This window comes from Phaethon lepturus, unplaced genomic scaffold (genome assembly GCF_000687285.1).
Source record: "Phaethon lepturus isolate BGI_N335 unplaced genomic scaffold, ASM68728v1 scaffold56068, whole genome shotgun sequence".
In the NCBI taxonomy this organism is placed as follows: domain Eukaryota; kingdom Metazoa; phylum Chordata; class Aves; order Phaethontiformes; family Phaethontidae; genus Phaethon; species Phaethon lepturus.
This window is the reverse complement of record NW_010556611.1, coordinates 6282-27287: the sequence shown is the minus strand read 5'-3', so window position 1 is coordinate 27287 and position 21006 is coordinate 6282. Positions and strand designations below refer to the sequence as shown.

The 21006-nt window shown below is 39.5% G+C and overlaps 1 protein-coding gene across 1 annotated transcript in view; it reads right to left on the bottom strand.

Annotated features, from left to right (window-relative positions):
* Positions 1 to 72: 72 nt before the first annotated feature.
* Positions 73 to 21006, bottom strand: part of B3GALNT2 (beta-1,3-N-acetylgalactosaminyltransferase 2) — a 23793-nt gene continuing 2859 nt past the window's right edge. Inside the window, exons 2-12 of the mRNA XM_010292509.1 lie at positions 17976 to 18123; positions 16537 to 16637; positions 15216 to 15409; positions 13818 to 13913; positions 9405 to 9515; positions 8687 to 8765; positions 7212 to 7395; positions 5402 to 5527; positions 1447 to 1606; positions 977 to 1033; positions 73 to 613 (exon numbers count right to left, since the gene is read on the bottom strand). Of these exons, the coding sequence (XP_010290811.1) occupies positions 479 to 613; positions 977 to 1033; positions 1447 to 1606; positions 5402 to 5527; positions 7212 to 7395; positions 8687 to 8765; positions 9405 to 9515; positions 13818 to 13913; positions 15216 to 15409; positions 16537 to 16637; positions 17976 to 18123 (1391 nt within the window). The 3' untranslated portion in view covers positions 73 to 478. The remainder of the gene's footprint in view (positions 614 to 976; positions 1034 to 1446; positions 1607 to 5401; positions 5528 to 7211; positions 7396 to 8686; positions 8766 to 9404; positions 9516 to 13817; positions 13914 to 15215; positions 15410 to 16536; positions 16638 to 17975; positions 18124 to 21006) is intronic.

The window sequence follows — 21006 nt, the reverse complement described above, 5'->3', positions numbered from 1 at the left end:
CATAAATCCTAACCCCAGGCTGTCCCAGCCCCTGCACAGATGAGAGCAACCCCTCGAACATCACAGAACCTGCTGCAGCAAGACTTACCAGGTACCCTGGTACTGAGCACAGCTCTCTGCTGGACCCTGGTACAGCTCTATACTGAGTTAAATCAGTAGTACTTTAATTTACAAAAGGCAGGCTAGTTGGCATTCCTATGTGCATTTATTAATTACAAGTAGGTCTTTGACTTTATATAAAAAGGAAAATTTCTTATCTTAAACATTTTGGTTTTTGTCAGATCAACACCTATACTATAGAAAATGAATAGTATCAGTCCACTTGTAATTATCAAAAGGGATGTGCAAATATTGTTATACTTTAGTTGAAACCCAACATTAAAAGATACCTTAATATTCCTAATTGTTCCAAGAGTGAATCCAAATGTACACTTTTTCATGGTGGTTGTATGCTACCCTGTTTTCCAAGGCAAGTCCATCATCTTTCCTCACATCTACAAGGATCTCCACACAGTTCCTTTAATCTCCAGAGCTCGCGCAGTTCCTGTGGAGAATACTGGGGCGAAGACAGCATGCCACTCTCACATGTCTTCTCACACAGCCAGAGGCTATCCTGTTAGAGAGAGAACCATTTCAATAGTTTTTCTTACAAAGAATTCAGTCTTCAGCAATCTTTACTTCCAAGGATCAGGTTTTCATTGTTTCTAGCAACAAACTCTGCACACAAAGGTCATCACCTAGCAGTACGTGTCCATTTCTTGGTCTGCTAGACCTATTCAGAGGACTCGGGGGTGTGGTTTGTGGGGGTTTTGTGGCTTTTCTTTTAAATACATTTTTAAAAATGTTTTCTGCATTTTAATCCAATGACTGTTTCAATTTATTTTATTTAAAGAAAAAGCATTTCCTCTATTTTATGCTACTTGGAGCAACAGTCATGTTCTCCTTCCGTAAGATCAGAGAATTTCTTCAGACTTACTTGATATCGCTTGGGTCCTACAGCTGCCATCCAGATGCCCATACTCACATCTTCACCCTGAGACAACACATTAGAATAAAAAAATACAGCTATTAGCACCAGGAAAGCACAAAGTATGACTTTGCGAACTAGAATAAGTTGCATCATGCACAAGCAGTAAAAAATGGTAACTACAAAAATCTATGTCTGACTGTTTGAGAGGTGTTAATCCTCCCACCTTTCCTGTGATAATACGTTGTTCTCAATACAGAAACCACAGTTACAGCTGCAGAGGTTCTCAGTCCAAAACAGCTGTGCTTTGACCTAGAACAGACACTATAAGCGTAGTAGCCGAGTGCGCTGCACAAAGCCAGCCTCAGCCAGGGGACCCCAACGCTCACACTTGAGCGATGTTCTTTCCAACTCGTCCAGTATACATGCTGCTCCCCAGACCAGTTTAAGATAGAAAAACTGAACCAACGCTTTACTACCTGGTATGTCTTTAATCTTTCAGAGTTGCTTGCCAGCCACTGAACAATGTCTTTGGAGATGACATAGCCGGACCCACAGGCAAAGGCTGGATATGCAGGACTTGGGTACTCCAGCTCTTGCCACTTCCCAGTTCGATCAACTGCCCAATTTAGTCTGAAACTGAAGATCATGTTAGACATGAGATGTTTATACAAGGTCTCTGAAAAACCTAGCTGTTGTTTGGTCCCAGCCTTGGGTAATAAGGGGAAGTTCTCCGAACAGAAACAAATGCAATGCTGACAGTCAGGCCTTCAGCACATCTGCACACGCTGCTGGAGTTTGATCCAGGTAAGCGCAAGCGTCTTTAACTGCATTCTGTAACAGGCACACATGTGTCCTGCCTCCTTTTGTTAGTCAACATGACACGAAGTTGGTGCCTCTGGCAGGCACGTAGTTACAGCGATGTTACACCACCCGTTTCCTGGTAAAACTAGGGGCTGCTTAAAAACCAGGAAGCAAGGCAAAGGACTGTGGGTTTTTTAGTGTATCTCCTCTAAGCTGTTTTCCAAATGAAATGCAACAAAGTGATGTTCAACAAAGGCTGCCATGACTCAATTACAAAACACCTTCCTGGCAGTCATCTTCTCTAGGGAAGAGGTACTTGCTACTAGAGGCCTGCAGAAAGCCAGCAGGGCTCTGCCGGCACAGTCTCTCCACACTGACTGCCACCCCCCGGCAGCGTGGCACAGCTAGCTGTAACATGCTGCCACACTATCACATTAAGGTTGGAAAAGACCTCTAAGATCATCAAGTCCAACCGTCAACCCAACACCATCATGCCCACTAAACCGTGTCCCGAAGCGCCACGTCCATACATTTTTTGAATACTTCCAGTGATGGTGACTCCACCACCTCCCTCGGCAGCCTGTTCCAATGCTTGACCACTCTCTCAGTAAAGAAATTTTTCCTAATACCCAATCTAACCCTTCCCTAGTGCAACTTGAGGCCATTTCCTCTTGTCCTATCGCTAGTTACTTGGGAGAAGAGACCAACACCCACCTCACCACAACCTCCTTTCAGATAGCTGTAGGAGCGATACAAAGAATATCTATTTTCACATTGTCACCTCAGACAATAGCCCCATAAGGAAGGAATTACAGTTGAGTGGCAGATCTGTTATCAGACTCTCTACACATTCATAGCTGAAGCTGATGTGATGAAGCACCAGAGTAGATAAATGTCACATCTGATACCTGAATTCACTTTAGACTCGGTATCTTCCACTCAAGCGGCTCACAGCAGAAGGGTGCAACCCTCTCCAGACTGAGGGGCACCTGCTTTGCTAATCATTTAATACTTCTGTAGTGATTTCAATGTCCTTCACTGCATCTCACACCCCCCTTATATGAAAACTGTGACTATTAGAGAATTTACACTTGAAGGTGTCACCCCCACATAAAGTTCTCCACAGTCATACAGAAAAGACAGCGTTTTGTCCAACTCCTCTCCCAGCACGACTTGTCACTTCTTTTTGTCAGTAACCTAATGGAATTCCTTGATACATTAACACACTGTTTCTACAGCAAGACTCAGCAAAACTCATTTTTCAGTCTGCAGAAGAAAGCATTATCAGTCCCCGTATCATATGGCTATTCTAAGGCAAGCCTAGGAGTCTGTTACTAGAACATGAAGCATGTTACGCTCCATAAGAAAAGGGGAGGTTCATATTACAAATGAAACATGGAAAACTTCAAGTACCAGAAGCTTCTTTTTGGCCTCATTAATTTCAAGAAAAGTGCCATTCTGAACTCACACTGCTTTCCATGGCATGATCGAGGAACTGCCTTTTTGTTTACAGCATTCATATTAGACTCAATCTCCCTCAGAAAGAGCTTGGTACATTCTACCCCATCATAAGTTTGGTCACTTGCAGACATGATCAGTGACCCATCAAAGGCTTCTCTCCCATGCCTGAGGGCAACTAATCGTTTGACTGCAGTTTTAAAATAACAGAATGGCAGTAACTTAGGATCTTAAGTATGTTCTCTCCAAGATGAGCCAAAGTTCTGGACCATTTGGTTTTCCAGCTCGCAGTCCTGAAATGCTCTAGATAGCTAGATAAGCTTTTTAAATGGTGGTTTAAAATTAATGGACAAAACCACCACACAGTATGAAGTGGGAGACAGAAAAAGGCTCTATTAACTGACAGCACACATAAGTACTGCTCAATCCAGTAGCATCCCTTCCCAGTTTCACTGGATCTCATCCTCGGTTTCTCCCAGAGTAAGCTGAAAATTTCGGAATTCACAAGAACCCTGGTAAGTTTCCCTAAGAACACAGGAATTAATTATCAAGAGTTTATAAGGAACATTGGACAACAAACAAGAAACTTGAGAGTTTCTTGAGAAAGTTTAATAAGGTGTAGATGAAGAATGCAAAATTTGAGTTCTCGGACACATTGAGTTCTCAGGCACATGCTCAGAGGAGCAAAAGGAAGGGAGACATCAATAAAGTCACCTCAAGGGCCAGATATATTAACCTTATGCTCCAGAAGTTAAGGTCTCCAACACACCAGAACCAGCTCTCAGAGAAGCCTAACAGCATTTCATTTGCCCTTTCACCAATGTTCAAGTCTAAATATACATGATGTCACTGAGTTGAAAGCTAGGAGAGCTTGGAAGGATTTCCCAAAACCACTCAGAAGACTCCTCTACACTCAGTGGTTACCCACAAAGCTGAACACGTAACCAGAAAACTCTAGCCAAGGAGCAGGCCCATAGCAGGCAGCAACACAAAGGTGGGGACACCTACCCTTGCACAGGTAGGGGCACCAAGGAAAAGGAGGACAAGCTCTTTGGTATCACATCCTCAGCTCTTACAGCCAAGAACATGCTCCAGAAGAGCTTTCCCTATGGTAGCTGGAACAGCAGCCCAGGCAGCTTATATGTAGTGCTGTTTTTTCTTTTGCAAACTGGTTTCCATCTTGTCATCAAGTTGCTGACCTTTTGCATTGCTAGAATGAACCTATCTTACCTTCACTTTTAGCCTCGCCTTCTGGTAAAGGTAGTCCCAACAAAATTTAACAGGCACCAGGCAATCAGGGTTTTTGTACAGGCTAGAGAATACATGCCCACCATTCAGATCTTTGAGATCATCAGATAGCCAGCTATTCCACACACTTCAACACACACACACACTATTAAGTCACCTTAGGAGTAAGCAACAGTCAGTACTAGATCTGTGAAACAAGATGCCTTTAGCAGCAAAGGGCAGCTTTTCTTCAGTAAGCAAATGGCAACAGGAAGACTGATCATGCCATTGGGCTATATGGAATGTTACAGCAGTGTAGCATTTCTGCTATACGGGATGCTATACCAGTGCAGCAATGCATTCCATGGATGGAAGGGAAGAGATGGGCTATTTTGATCCTCCTAGTTACTCACAAGTGTAATGCAGGCTGGGGAACTTCACTCAAGAATTGATGAATCAGACCTACCATTTCAGACAGCAGCAAAATGGGTAGCAATGCCTGTCATTCACAGACTTCAAAATAAAGTGGAGATTATAAAGGCAATTTACCCCATTTCCTCAAGCCCACCAGAAAAATCAGTGTGTCTGCAAAAAAAGTAATGTTTGCAATTCTAGTATGTACTTGCATTTTAATATTGCTGTACTGCTGGAATACTTTTATTTACTTAAGTACCACAACAAAGACATACACAACACATTTTAAACCTAGGTAAAGTACTCAGCAAATTGAACTCATTGTAAAGGCATGCTCTGGAAAGCTATTGTAAAGTACTGATTTTTGTATCTTGAGATTCAAAGTTCTACACATACAAAAGTCCTGCTTTTTATACCTAGCTTCCATAGGCAGAAAAGGGGAAACAACATGAAAACAGACTGAAAGCAGTAAATCGTTCACTAAAGACATGGTATCTCTTAAAGACAAGTTAAAAAAACCACACAACTCACTTTCCCCACCAAATGTTTGGCCTGTCCAATTTTTTCTGCATTATCCTGTTAAAAACAGCCTCCAAATCAATGTAACAGTCATCATCTGTCTTCAGCAACAAATCAAAACTTGTTGATTCAACTGTCCTGTAGCCAAAAAAGAAAAGTGATGAGATGCTGAGCTGCAGCCCACAAATTAGTCATGCAACAGAACACTCCACAAGGTCTTTAGGGAAGGAGAGGGGGAAGGGATGTCTTTCCTACCCTTGGCTTTTAAATGTTTTCCCTGTTGACCAAGGCCAACTGCTCATCCTACAGAAAGGAGATGCAGCTGCATCCTATGATGATCTTACAACACAGATTTGTGTATGAGCTGAAGAAAACAAACTTGGAAGTTTTGTTCTCCAGGACAGATTCATTAGTAAATCCACCATCTATCTTAAACAGTATTGACCTCAGAAGGATACAAATCCCTTCTGATGATGGCAACACAGCTGTTAAAAGCCAGTGATTACATGTCAGTAGCCTAGTCTTCAGGATGAGACAGTCAGCTCAAGGGCAATACAACTGTAGAAGGTTTTAAGAAACATCTGTGGAAACAGCTTGGTACTTCCACCGTAAAGCACCCAAATATGAAAAAAGAAATCTTTAACTGCCTGAAATAGTTGAGTATCTGTCACTTATGGAACAATCAAAGAAGCTTAAGATTCTAGAGATTGTTCCTTGGTTGATTAACAAACATTCTTTTTAAGGGTAATTTCTCTTAATAAGAAAGGCATTTTCCTTAAGCCTTTTATTACTAAATCTTGAAAAATTTGCTAACCTGCAAGAAATTATTACAAAGGTTTAAGTCTTGACATTTAAACTCCCTTTTTGGAACTGAAACATGGTTCAGTTTTTCCGTTACATTCATAATCATGAAATTTGTTAAATAAGTGCATAATCTTGCAAGCAACTAAAACTGTCAGCTATATTTCTTACTCCACAAGCAACATTAATTAATTGAAACTACTGTCTCAGAGTAATGAAAAGAATTGCAAATTAGAGGTAATAACTTATTAGATTCACCACAAACAATGTAATACACTATGAAAATTCTTCCTCTCAACCTTCCACACCCCCTGTACACAAGCTTCTTATCCTCCCCCTCTACTCAGCACTGGTGAGGCCACATCTGGAGTACAGCATGCCCTCTTAGGCTCCTCAGTACAAGAGAGACATGGACATACTAGATGGATCGAGTCCAGCAAAGGGCCACCAAGATGATGAAGGGACTGGAGCGTCTCTCCTCTGAGGAAAGGCTGAGAGAGCTGGGACTCTTGAGCCTGGAGAAGAAACAGCTCAAGGGGGAGCCCATCAATGTCTATAAATACCTGAAGGGAGGGTGTAAAGAGGCAAGCCAGGCTCTTTTCAGTGGTGCCCAGTGACAGGACAAGAATCAATTGCCACAAACTGAAACACTAAGTTTACAAGCTGGTCAAAAGCCATCCTTTAAAAAGACTAAAGCTGCTAGTTTCTGGTTAGAAACAAATTAAAAGAAATTACAAGGATACAAGAAAGTTTTTACACGTGGACTGTCAGAGCAGAACCCTGTCTTGCCAGCTCATGCTTATTTGAGGCACCAAGGGTCAGCATTCAAGAAATAACAAATCCTGTTATTTTATTCATTAGACACACTACGTGCCCCCAAAATTGAGAGAGAAATACAACTTAACATAGGTATACATTAGGTATGTATTTCATGGAATCTGTCAGATAATGTAACATGCTAGATCATCTTGCACTACAAACAGCAACATTCCTAAGAGAAAATGCTTTCTTTTCAACTTACCACCGGTAGAAGTTCAGCAGTTTGGCTGGAACGTTTCTGTAAGTGTCAATAACATCTACAAAAACAATATCATCATAGGTACTGCTTTCTTCCTTCAATAAAGCATCTTCTTTTTCAAGATTTTTTATGTGACTTGTAAACCTTTCTGGGCGAGTATGGAGGCTTTTTAAAAGAGCATCACCTTCTGAAAGAAGCAGCACCCATCATTAAACAAAGACGCATACCTACATACTATTTCACATGTTTCTCTTGGATCACACACAACATACTGCCAAAATTAATCTGAAGAAGTGTTCAACTCAATGCGGTTATGAAAATCCTACAATTAATTTTAAAATTTCTATGAAATGTTAAAAGTTGCATAACAACAAAGAAATATATTTTTGCAAAAGGTTTGATACATATTACATAAAGTTTAAAGTAAAAAAGTATCCTCTTTTTTTTCAGTAATAAAAGGATTCAACTTTTTAAGGTACTTTAAAGACATGTCCAGGACTTCACTATTAGTCTTACCAGTAGAGTAAAAAGGCTACTGTTATATCAATTACTCCTAAGCATGTATAACTAGCTTTAAAAAATAAGCCCCAAAAACAAAAAAATCCTATGCTAAATATAATCAAACTGTCATTACTTTGATGTAGCATAGGTAGTCCCTACTGAATTTCATCACGTAACTGACTGCAGGTAAAAGCTCAAAAGTATTGCAAGAATACTGAACTTCTTGGTAAGGAGATAGTTGGTGGTACTGAAGAACTGAAGGATGGAAGGGCTTCAGCACACCTCAGTTTAGGCTCCTACACAGACAACAAGACAACAGGATTGCCAAATTTATATCTGTCAGGCCTAACTACAAAAACACAGGAATGATGTTCTGAAAGTCACTGCTTATGTTGACTATGATGGACCAATAAGAATACATCAACTCTAGTGCTACGTGGCCAAAATCTTAGACATTGGAAAGGACTCCTATAGGGTCTGTCAACATTCTGCCAAAATAGGTGTAAATCAGCAAAAACAGATGTGGAAAAGCAGGCTGTGTTAGGTAGTCACTGTTTGTCAGTAGTTATTATTAAACATTAGGACATGGTACTTCTAATTCTAAAAGTAGTAGGGCTGGAAAAAAATGGGAAAATTATCAGGGAAAAATTTCTTGAGGACCACACTGCACAACATTTTTTCACTTGGGTTTGGGTAACAAAAAAAAGGACAGAGAATAGAGTCTAGATAAAAATGGTATTTCTGTTAATAAAAAGACAACGGGATGCAAGTCAATTGGAGTGGCCGACAAAGAGCAAGCAAAGAAACCATTATCAGGACACTGACACTAGGCATAAAATAGAAAGAAATGAATTGTTTCTACTAAAAGAAAACTTAAGTTGATCAAAGTCATAGAGATAGCAGGAATTTTACTTTAGAAATTGAATTTAAAGTTCCCGTTTTGTCATAACATCGAACATGATGTTTTGCAGACTTACCTTGAATAGTGTAGATAAAACCACCTGCTATTCCCTCCACACCTTCCGTGAGTTCATGTGGCAGTGACCCTTCCCCTGACTGCTGGAGAGAGATTAATGGAAAGAAATAAATTAGTTCATCTCTTATTACTGATGTGTTTTCCCCTGTGATTTTAAGGTGTGAAGTTTTCTGGCAACTTAGACTGACATTAATTTAAAGCTCTTCTGGTTTAGGTACCTGCATAGTGTGGCATCTTTTGAAGTTACACCTAAAACTAGCAGTACCACTAAAACTTTTAGAAAACTAGTTTTGAAGTTGAGAGCAAAATGTAAAGCTATTCTGGCTAAATTACAACAGCACAGCATCTTTAAGCAAGCAACGTTTTGACAGGAAGATACACACTGCCAAAAAAGCAGAAAACAGGCTTAATCCTATTGATCTTAGCACAGGATTTTTGACCCACATTTTGCCATCTCTGATATACTGATACTGCTTCACACCTGACAAAGACAGTAAGTGAACTTTACTCCCTTCAAAATAAAAGAAAATGCCACTTTACTAGCATAATCTTTTGCATGCCCTTGTCCTTTTCCCAGGCAAAGCAAGCTTCCCCTCTGAGACAACAGAAGCCAAACTGAATTAATGATTTACAGAGAAACACAGGAAAGCAAAATGCTAAATACCCAAGTCTTATAGGAAAAATAGAAACATGGTAGAAGGGAAGGCGAGGTGACTCACTGTAATGACTCTGAAAACACCCCCTCCATCATTCACTGTCACTTTATGAAGGTTTCTTGAAACAAGGCCCTGAAGATCCTGGCTTTCCCACACAATGGTACCTTCAAAACTCTGGTAAGAGAGCAAAGCACTGTTATGCAGGTATTCAAAGACTTCAAAGGAGGAAAATTAAACAGTTTGAGGTTTTTGTTTTAAAATAGTCAACTTCACACAACATATAGCTTGAACGCACATAGATGTTTTACTTACATGTCAATAAAAGTAAGTTACACATAAAAGAAATACATCTGTGAAACTCAGTAACACATAATCATGCTTTTAAGACTCACCATGAATCTCCGTACTAGGAACATTAAACTTTTAACAGAAGTCTAGTGTAAAAGGCTTTGGCTTTCTAACGTCATTAAGATGGCATTTAAAGGTGACCTAAAGTGAATTTTTAAAAACAACTATAAAATCCTGCATTACAAAGAGACTACATTAAAACAGATTTGGAAATAAGTGCTGCTTTTTAGACATCTGCCAAAACCAGAGATCAAAGACTCGATCCTGACATCGGCAAAACTCAGAGGAAAATACAGCCACCTTTATCCTGGAAAATCTGTCACAAGCTACTATAAGAGAGTCACAGAACTCTGATCTTGCATCTTGGCTGGCAGGAAAAGGAGGAGAAAGACAAGTGAATACCTTTAAAATTTTCTGGTTTTAACTCTCAATTTAAGTTATGTCACTCCATTGTTTTTATGTGTTTGTGTGTGTGTGTGTAAATTCTTGCATTTAAAGCATTTCATCTCAATTTGAAACTAACCCACCTAACAGTCCATCTATTACCCACTTTTATATAAGACTTCCCTGAAGACCCCTGAGAACATACAAAGGGCCACGTGGTATGTTGTACAGGTAAGAGTACTGGCAGTGTTATATTTTTTCATTTTTTTAAAGCAGTTTCACCTTTATGACAAGGTAGCGTAGAGTAGTTGCAGGGTTATTATACTCCTGACTGCTAGATGAGCGCATTCTGGTTTGTTTCTCCTAATTTCATAGGAAAAACACTGATAGCTAGTGTGGACCTTGGAACAGAGAAACAACTTGTTTCAACTATTTGTGTATGCATCTCTGTTGCTGTAGAAAGTCTGTTTACTTGTACTAACCTCTCAGCTCTTCCCCATTTCATCTTCCTTGTACTCCAGAAACTCCCCAGTTACTGACACACCATTAAGCTTAGCTTAGAGTTCAGCTCAACTCTTTGCTTTCCTCTAGAAATAGGCCTTAACATCTGCAGCAGTTTTGGTATTTAATGACAGCTGTTTATTGCAGAAGTTTCCCATCTATTATTTATAATGCCAGCTTTATAATCTAATAATGGAGCTAGTCAGTGCTTATTCAAGCCTGACTTGCATGCTCAGTACCTTCCCTTTGTTTGTTTAATTACTTGTCAGTTAGCAAAACAAATGGACCACTGCTAAGACTTTTTTTAGTGGCAGAACCCCTGAACACCCTGCACAGTAAAACCCACATACTCAATTTCTCTATTTGCACTGGCTGTCATCTCCCATTCCAATGTTTTTTGCTGTAGGGACTGGGCTTTAATCCCATTTCTGCACCTTGTTTACAGACACAACCCCTGGTAAGTTGTTTAGTGAGCTTGAGAGTCCTTTCACTCCTCAGCAACCAGAAACATTAAACTTCTCACCACTATTACTGATACTGACTTCAAACATGTGCCAAGAGTATTAACCGGTTATTACGAGTGAACCTCACAGTGCAAGGTGTTCTAAAGGTGCAAACTATCATTACTTTCCAGGTTGAGAGACTTGTAAGCAAGTTTTTTAATGACTTTAGCTATTCTTACTCTAAGCTACTTAATGAAAGCCGAGGCCTGAAAATGCTTAAAGTAAAACATTAGTGGCACACCTGAGACTACATCATCTGTTTTTTCCCATTTAAATTCCAGCCCTGTTACTGCCAGAGCACATTGGCATTTACAGTGAATACTGAACAGGTGTACTGACATAATGCAGCCCTGCCCGACTCCTTTCCTAATATTAAACAGTGCTGTGCTTTTTCTTTCTCCAACTACTCCCCATTAGTAATACAGAGTATGCACAGTACGGAGTCCCATTTTCATGAAAGAGGTCCATGGCTTTTTGTCAAAATAAGTGCATTGCTAAAACTTGGCTGTAAGAGCCCCGTGTCAGTTTTAGTTCTCTGCTAGTGGTTCTGTTCTTCTGCGCTTTCAGTCGTTCCAAAGCTGAATAATTGATTCTGCCTTTGACAATCTGGCCTGCCAGATGCTTATTCTAATGCTGCATTTCCCTCCCTTTCCCCAAGACAAGCAGAAAGAGCAGCACTTCAGCTGGAAGATGAATGAAGCTCTTCAGCAGTCTGTACAATCCATTACTTCTTGAAGGTGGAAAGGCAGGGAATAGATACTGTCTCAGAAACCATCTTTTGACAATTAAAGAGTTTCCTAAATTGACTGCTCTCAAACAAGTAGATAGGAACACGTGGGTGTTCTACCTCCTCTGAATCATCTTGTATGGTTCAGCATCCTAAGTATCACAGGACTCCATGCTGTGCATAAGCCCTATTATTCTACATTAGAAACATCATGTTACCCATAAGCATTCAGTGCATGACACATGTCAGATTAAGGAAGCCCACACAAAGAAATATATGAATACTAATATCCCCTTTCTAAATGAAATACTTCCCATCCGCCTTTCAGGAAAAATGCAATCATTTATAGCAAAATTACAACTGCCTAAGATTTTAGTATCTCAGAACAAAATCTTACAGGGAAAAAAGCTTACATGTGATACGACCAAATTGCTGGGTAACCAATACTCTCTTTTAAAAAGTAAAAAACCCTGAATCATTTTGAGATCAAATTACATTGTCAAAACATACGCACAAAATACTGTCAGAGGGCTGATCACCCAAAAGGTCTCCTGCCAGCATAACAAGCTTGCATAGTATTCCAGTAAAAACTGTTTAAGATAATAAACCAATTAATCAGTTGCAGATTCCCCTTAAAAGGAGCAGGTTTCCAAATGCACTCATTCTTACAGAGCCAGAGAAATAAATCAGGGATTGAACTAGCCCCATATACCCCCTCCTCCCCCTTCAGTCTTCTCTTGCTCCATTCCTTCATAAAACACTTAATTTCTTGCATAACAAAACAACCCAGACAAAAAGACAACTTACAGAAATAGCAGCAAGGGTCCAGTCATATAGGAGAATATTTAAATAGAGGGGAAACAGTCTAAAGTGGCAGCTGACATATCTAGTGAGAGATCAGTGGTCCACCAGGAACAATTCCTTGTATCTAGGTGGGTCTGCTGAACTAGAATTCTGATTCTGAGTCAACTTGTGTTCACTAAATCTTCACTGTAACAATATCAGGTTTTTTCCTACCTATATTCTGTTTCTTCTGTGTTTAATCAACTTCCTTCCTAAGCAGCCACAAGTAGGTTCTATATCCCTATACTAAAACCCTACTCTTGGACTGCACCCCCAATCCCAAGGAGGATTTAAAACAAACAAACAAACAAAAAAAAACCCCCATACTTCAGACCCTGCCTTGTTAGCTTAGCTAGTGGTACCTCAGGACAAGCAAGAATGCTAACACGTCCATTACTGCCCAAAAACCAGTCTTCTCCCAAATGTCTGAGGGGCACCCACTTTAAAAAACAAACACACACGACACTTCAGCAATAGGGTGATGACAGGTTTTAAAATCCATATGTCAGTTTTCTGTGTGCCACATGCTCCATCTAGTATATTACAGATAGACCCTACTACAGAGCTTGTTGATGTTTTTATTCTTGTTTCCTTGCATGGTTCAATGAATGAACCATTCCGCACTGGTGCTGCCAGAAAAGGAATAACCAAAATTTCAGTAGCCCTCAAGTAAACGCTTCTTGATTACAACTATTCAACTAATACTGTCATTGCAAATGTAACACACAATATCTTGCTGTTATGCCCAAGACATCAGAAGCAGAAACCTCTTTTCGCTAGAAACCTGTGCCATCCTCCCCTCCCTATCTTATGTACTAATGTCTGAAAAAGCAGGAGGGAGAAAGAAGTGTCCCATTCTCCGGTAAACTTGACCACAGAATCGAAGCAGATACAATTTTCACTCAGAAACTGAAACAGTTTATGAAATTGCTACTATTTGCCAATGTAATTTTTTAATGAATTTGTACTTTTCAGGCTTTTGTTTTGAAAAGTCAACTATCAACTACTGGTGATAATGAGATGGTGAAAAAGAAATTCTGCATTTCAGCATATCCCCCTCAACTAGAGGTTTCCACTCACTCTTTTCTGTCTCAAGCAAAGGCCAGTTCTATCAGCCAGTCCCTCTGGCTGACTTAAAAGAACTGCAGGCAGTTCCAATACTGCACATACCTCTGGCAAAATGAACTGCTCTACCGGCTTGTACCACAATCTGTTCACTTGCACTCCACAGCTTGGTGGACTAAAGCGAGCACTGAAGAGAGCTTCCTGTGAAAAACAGAAAAGAGAAGAAAAAAACCAAAAACAAAAAACAACGCACACATTAAAAGTGCTGTGAGATTATGCAAACCTTGATCATCTCAGTTAGTTCCATAGAGGCTTATTGGTTGTATAAAACTTAGTGGAAGTTTTATTGTCACAACAGTCTCACAGACTCCACAGAATTCAAGCACGCAACAATGGCACAAGAGTGCAAGTTCAACTGGAATCCAACCAGAGCGCATCATCTGCAAAACTCAGACTCATCTCCCAGTCTACAGATTTTCTATCTTCTGTTTAAATAGCTAATTGCTACTATATTACATAGGCCACCAAACAGCTCTTAGATAACAACAAATGACAAAGACGCTGCATTGCCAGATTCCAAATATTCAGAAAACAGTGTCCAAGCGCTCCTATGATACTAAATTTTCTCCTTCACCAGAAGGAAAAAGCTAATGCAGATCAAGTTATTAGGCTCTCAACATTTAAGATTCTACCATTTAGCAAACATAAACTTGATTACAGTATACTTTTTTTCTCTATTGTAAACACGCCTTGGAAGTTCATAAAAATATAGTGAAGTACGGCTTTTATATGTACTTAATTTTAATTATTAGCTTATGTTTAAAATTCTTTCTACTGCAGCATAGCCAGAAGTCTTGAAATTGGCCTATCAAGTTATTGGTAGGGATAAATGCAACATACCAAATGCGACAACCATGCTCAATGATTTTTTTTCTTCCTCCGGATTAATACGAAGCTATTCTATCAAACTTGTAACAGCTTGGGAGTGGGGAGAATTATCACTGAAGTTTGATTATTACCTGTAAATAATACCAGTTTCCAGAAATCTCAAAATGCCTTGCCAGAAGACAAACAAGAAAAAAATTACAGCTGTCCTGCATCTCTGCTTCAAGGCATCAAATGTGTCTTTCTGCATGTGTGTTTTAAATATATTCAACAGTTTATTTTTTATTCCTTAATATCTATCAATACTTTAGAACCTCAAATGCAATCTAAATTGTGTCTTGGAATTAGATATAAGCACTCTTTCAAAAGGTCACTGAAATTAACTCATAGCACTCTGTGAATTTCATCTTTTCAACTTTTGCCTGTGTGTATACATTTCACATTCCTTATGTGAAATAATAATTTGCAATGCAACAGAAGAAAAATGTAATTCATATGCTTGTCAGTACTTCTCTTTTAAATCGTCAACACAGCATGTCGCTTTCTGTAAGAACTTAATCCACAATAAAGAGAAAACATGCTTTAATCCACTTTCAAAAGAGAACTACAATACTCTACCTCATGTTCTGCCTGGTATAGTTTTACAGTGATGTTCCTCTGGAATCCCACCCCATCAGCCTCATAAAATACCCCAAGACTGGTAATGACAATGGGGTAAAGTACACGAAAGTTCACACTGACAATTCTCTCTTCAGATAGCACAGAAGGTACATCCTCAGGGAGACTGAATGCTTCAATTTCCTGATTCAAAACTGTATGAAGAAGAAAGGACGGAGGTAACATGAGAAGACTTCATAGTTCTTGAACTGGACACACACAAAGCATACTAAATACACGCAAAGCATTCTGATTAATTAGCATGGCTCGCAAGCGCACAAGGATAATCAAACGCTGGAGGAGAAGAAAATAAAACTGGCTGCAGACTGCACCAAGGAGAAACTCAAGAACAATGCAGCAGTCTGCCAGCTACCAGCAATTGCAAGTCAGTGCCTACACATTCACAGAGAAAAGATTAGAAACACAATAAATAACCATAGTAAAGACAAAGATGCTATTTGACTGCATGAATATCTGCACATTAGCATATTTAAATAATGATCCATGTATCAAAATGGCATACACCTCCACTTAAATCAGCTGCCTACTTTTTGGCATTATCTCCTCCCTAAGCCCTGAGGTACCGTTTATTCGTGGGAGATTGGTTAAGCAGTGGATGCTGCCATTCAGAGAGAAAGTAACAGAAGTTTCATTTTATGGTGCATCATGGCTTAAGTGCCAAGCAGTCCTTAGTTAACTTGCAATTAAAGAACAAACATTAAATAGAAAAAAAAAAAAAAATGCCAGGAAGAATTTACAACTTTAGTTAGGAATTTTTGCATGGCAGCATTTCATTTTTTCCCCACGGTACATTCCTTAATCGTTCCCTCTCCAGGGCGGAATCGGGAAAACCTACCAGCCAGACTTGCTTAGAATTCTCTTTGTCACCAGAGAAGTCCACCTGACACTTGAGACTCTGGCACTTTGCTACTGTCTTCACATATGACACTGGACTGGGTCATCCCAGCTCTCTCCAACTTCATTATTCATGGGGATTGAGTAAAAAAGTACATTATATCAGACAGACTGTCCCCCAATGCAAGGAAAATGCAAATCCATTAGAAGTCAATGGCCTCCCTTTCACACCCCCAGAGATATCTCACATTCTTGCCTGCACGTGGTACTGAAAGGAAGGTTACGGAATTGTTAAGACAGCAAGTTCTAGGTGGCATTTATTTTCAAGACTGGGTGTCTCAATTAAGCACTCCAAACTACTTTCATAATGAAAGATGATTAGTCCTAGTTCAGATTATAGCTTTTTTTTAAAGTTAATTTCTATTACCTGGATTACTGATGTTCAGAAGTTTGCAGGAATAGGGGTCTTCTCTGTCCTCCACTGGCACAGCACAACCATGCACACCTATTATAAACTTCACAAGGACACTAAAATAATTTGGTTTTATTAACACCAGTTCTATTCCCTCCTCCCTCCACCTTCAATAAACTTATTTCATCACAATGGCCTGTCTTTCACAGGATTAAGATTTTTGGACCCCTTAAAAATCAGCAATGAGGGTGTCTATGTAGAGCAAGCACATTAATGCCCTCATAGGGGCTCAATTCCAAACCCACATTAGCCTTTTACATTTCATAATGAGGGCACAGGAAGACTGGAACTAGGAATGGGATTCAAGACAGCCAGCACGCTAAACAGAAAAAGACCTAAGGCAACACTGAAGGATCCTGAAGCCCTGCCTTTCCCTGCCTGGCTTTATTACTAATTCAAGATTGTTTGAATATTCTGCATTCAAAAGGCAATGAAAAAAACAGTAATAAGAAAAAAGACACAAAGCATCAAAGGAGGAACAAGGACTTCATTACAATGAAATGTCTCAACTTCAGGTTGTAGCAAAACAACAGGTTGCTCTTTCCAGCCCCAATCATGGTTGTGCCACAGTCAGGAGACAACAAGCAGCATGAAGAACAAGAGGATCTACCTTAGCCCAGTTTTCCACCTAGCAGATAAACATCCTCCTGGAACTCCATATAAACTATAAAAGGTCACATTTTTAGATGACTAAAGTAGCTATGCTTCACTCCAAACCGCACGCTGGCACCAAATTTGTGAATGGTAAATGGCTTCCAGTGCAAGGCAGGTAGCAAGATATGAGGCCTATCAAGATGTCAGTGTTTACAGAAATGAACTGCAGCAGAAATTTCTCAGCAAGAACAGAGCTGTCTGTAGACTGTCATTGTAGGTCTATGTAAGCAATCAGGAAGGGTTCTGCTGGTCACTCAAAATGCAGCAGTCTGGTGTACCTGGTACCATGGGAAATAAACCTGAACTTTACGCTTGAGGCTGTTCTAACAGTTTTTTGTGGTTCTCTTGCCAAACGTGATCCTGCCTGCTTCCAAGTATCCTGGATTACTAAGCATTTCAAGTTGCATACTGTACAAAGCATACATGGCAAGACAAAAAAGGGAAAGTCTTATACATCGCTATTGAAAAGTGACAACTAATTGCAGTGAACAGGCAAGCAATTACATTTTATTACTTGTATATAAAAAAAAATTGTTCCAGCCCAGAATAAGCAGTATTCCTATATATTACTAAACAGACTAAAAAAAATTATCAGAGTGCAAAATGCTCACAAATAAAGCAAAAAACGGAAATACTTTAAAAAAAAAAAAAGTAAAATTATTAAATCAAGATATTTAAGCATTATAGTCTTTCCCTGCCCCACCCCACAAAGCCCCAAATTACAAAACACTAGAGATTACCGTTGGCTCAGTGCAGGATGTTGTTTCAGGTGCTTGAACCAAGTGTTCCTTATAACACTGCGCAGTTCATGATTGTGTCGAGCTGACAAAACACCTACAATAATATCATAATGTTTCAGCTTCCACTGAGGAAAGAAGGCCAGTGGACCTAGAAATATAAAGTGACAAAGATTTATTATATGCACATATTACTACAAGCCTGAGTTGCAAGCAATAATTGAAATGCATCTTAAAAGCAGGAGTACTGGGAACCTTGAAACACTAAAAACAAGAAGTGGAAATTACTATTGCATTCTTGGTTCAGAATCAGGGAAACTTTTTCAACATGTCAAAACTTTCACCAGCAATCTAGGAAAACTCTGCTGCAATGAACTAAGCAAGTCACTGCAGGTAAACAAAACTAAGAAACTGTGACTCACAAAGCAGGCAAGAACATAAGCCTTGGTTTTGACTGACAGCATCTTCCATTCTTTAAATATTGCCCGCTTGTCTTATGAGCTAACTGTCCCCTAAGAACATGCTCTTGGTGGACTTCACTTTCCTATCAGCCATCAGAAACTCTGTGGGCAAGACACAAGGTTCTACTGCTCCCTCTGCAAAACTCTGGAGACTGTCTGCGCCTTCTGCTTGCTCATTGATACCTCCTCAGGCATGATTTATCCTAAAGCCTGGGGGCTTGTCATCACTGGTACCAGGCCTCCACTATTAGAATTCACCATTATTCTACCTAGAAAAAAATATTTAAACAAGGCCTGTTTGATTCAGAAATATGCCCATTTCCCCCCTTCTTTTTAAAACTGCTGGACCACCCTTCTGCCTCACCATTTCAACCTAGTATGTCAAGGCCTATCGTTTCTAACCTTTTGAACACCACTTTACCTTCACACACGGTATTACATCCCTACACAGGGGAATGCTCTGGCTTTATTCATAGCTGGATGTCACTGCCAATACTTGTAATCCATGACTTAGCTTGTACTGTTTTAATTTAGAGATCATGAAAGCTGGACTTGATTTCAAGCAAGATTATGACCAGATAGAGACCTGAGAAGCTCTGACTTTGAGCCTGCAAACAGTCAAGCAAGTAGCTAAAGTGAGAACTTGCATAGTTTAATTTATGAGACATTCCAGAGTTGAGAGAGATTTATATTTAGCTTCAGCAAAGGATTGCTTTCCTCTCATCTCATTATTTTTTTTGCCTTAGGCTGCAGATAAAGAAAACAAATGCAAATCTGAGAGCCCTCTAAACTACTGCATACAGCAGCATAGACATGATTTTTTTTTAAATCTAATTTAAAGAGACCAAAAATGTCTCCAAGTCTGTACTGTGTACTCCCACTAGAAAGAGTTAAATTATAATCCAGATTCTATCTTCTGTACCAGCATCCCCTTTCTCCACTTTGAAACTGAGAAGATAGATGGGTCTTGTTACAACTGCTTACTAACCAAGGGCCTCACAGCACCTGCCACGAGAACTGCTCTGCCAAATCACACCAGACATCCATCTAGCCTTGTATTCCACCGTCAGTGTGCAGTACACAGTGGAGAGGCCTTGTCCTTGCTCTGCACTGAATGAACATTAATAGACTTCAGAACACTTTTTTTTTTTGCTTTAGGAGCTATTGGTAATGGCTTGCACCTGACTCCCTAGTCCCAAGGCCAAATAAAACAGTGCTCTGCAATTGATTCCCAGAACAATACAAAAGCAAGTACAGAGTGGTGTTTCCACAGACAAACCTTTCTGAGTCTATTTTCCACTAAATTTAGTTCCAAGCATGCAAACACTGCTTTTCAAGAAAAAGGTTAAGTTCCACAATTATTTAAATTAATCTGTACTGACAACAGCTACAAGCCTATCAATAACTTAAGCTGAACATTAATCTATTAAGAAAGTTTACATCAACTTATGCTCAGAACAACTTAAAAACCCAAGCAGCAAGTTGCCAGTGACTCTATTCCTCAGTTTTTCACTGAAGTCAGCTGTTACATCTCCAATTACAACCATACCTTGAATAGGTGGGAAGGTTCAGGTAGATGATTTGTTTGCTGACAGAGATAAATACACAAACCTACTGCCCTGTATAACATCTGAAGAAACTCATAAATCAAACACATTGCTCAATCTGAGCACAATTTTAGTTTTCCTTTATGCTGGTAAATACCGACTGTCCAGAAGCTCTGTCTTCAGAGGCCATTACATGGCCAAGATCCGCTAGGTCTCCGTGACAGCAAAGGTACATGAGTCAGCCAAATGTTTATAAGACCACAACATTACAGCAAATTCCTCTATAGTCTCATAAATAATTCTTTCTCGCACATCCCTCTTCTTTCCTGGCTTTTCTTCCAACCTTTGATTATTCTTTAAACAGCCTCTGCAGCATTAACCACAAGCCTTCCGACATAAGTCTCACAGGAGAACTAATGTGTTTGTAGACTGCACATGAGGTAATGTTTACATAGATTTGGTTTTTAAGATACCGCTCTTGATTTGAAGCCGAACCATTTCATTAAACCAAAATTAGAGAAAAATAAAACGAAGAGCAGAAGTCTATGGGGTGACTTAACTCAGAATAGCATGAGTTGTCTTAAATTAATTAAAAAACCCGCTAAAAATTAAAAATACTTTTAATTAGTTTATGTTTTAAAATGAGTGAAGCTCTTCCTTATGAACCATTCATGTGGGAACAATGTTCATGTAACAGATGCTTCAGAATTAATATCCTACTGCTTTTAGAACAGACAGCTCTTTCTTGTTTTAGGGCGTCTCCAGGCTTAGTAAGGTAGCATTAGAGCAGTCTATATTCAGAGGATTGTCTTCTCTGTCCCAAGAGTTATGCCATTTTACTTTTAAAACCACTCAAAATGGAGAGAAAAAAGAAAGCTTACTTTCACAAAAAACTAATGAATAAGCCCTCTGCTTGTTAGCAAAGGTTTCTGCTTCCTATGGAAAACACATTTGCTAAATTTTCAGGAAAAGGTATTCAGATGTCTCTCTCTGAATTAGCACTATTAAAAAAAGGGGAGATAAAGT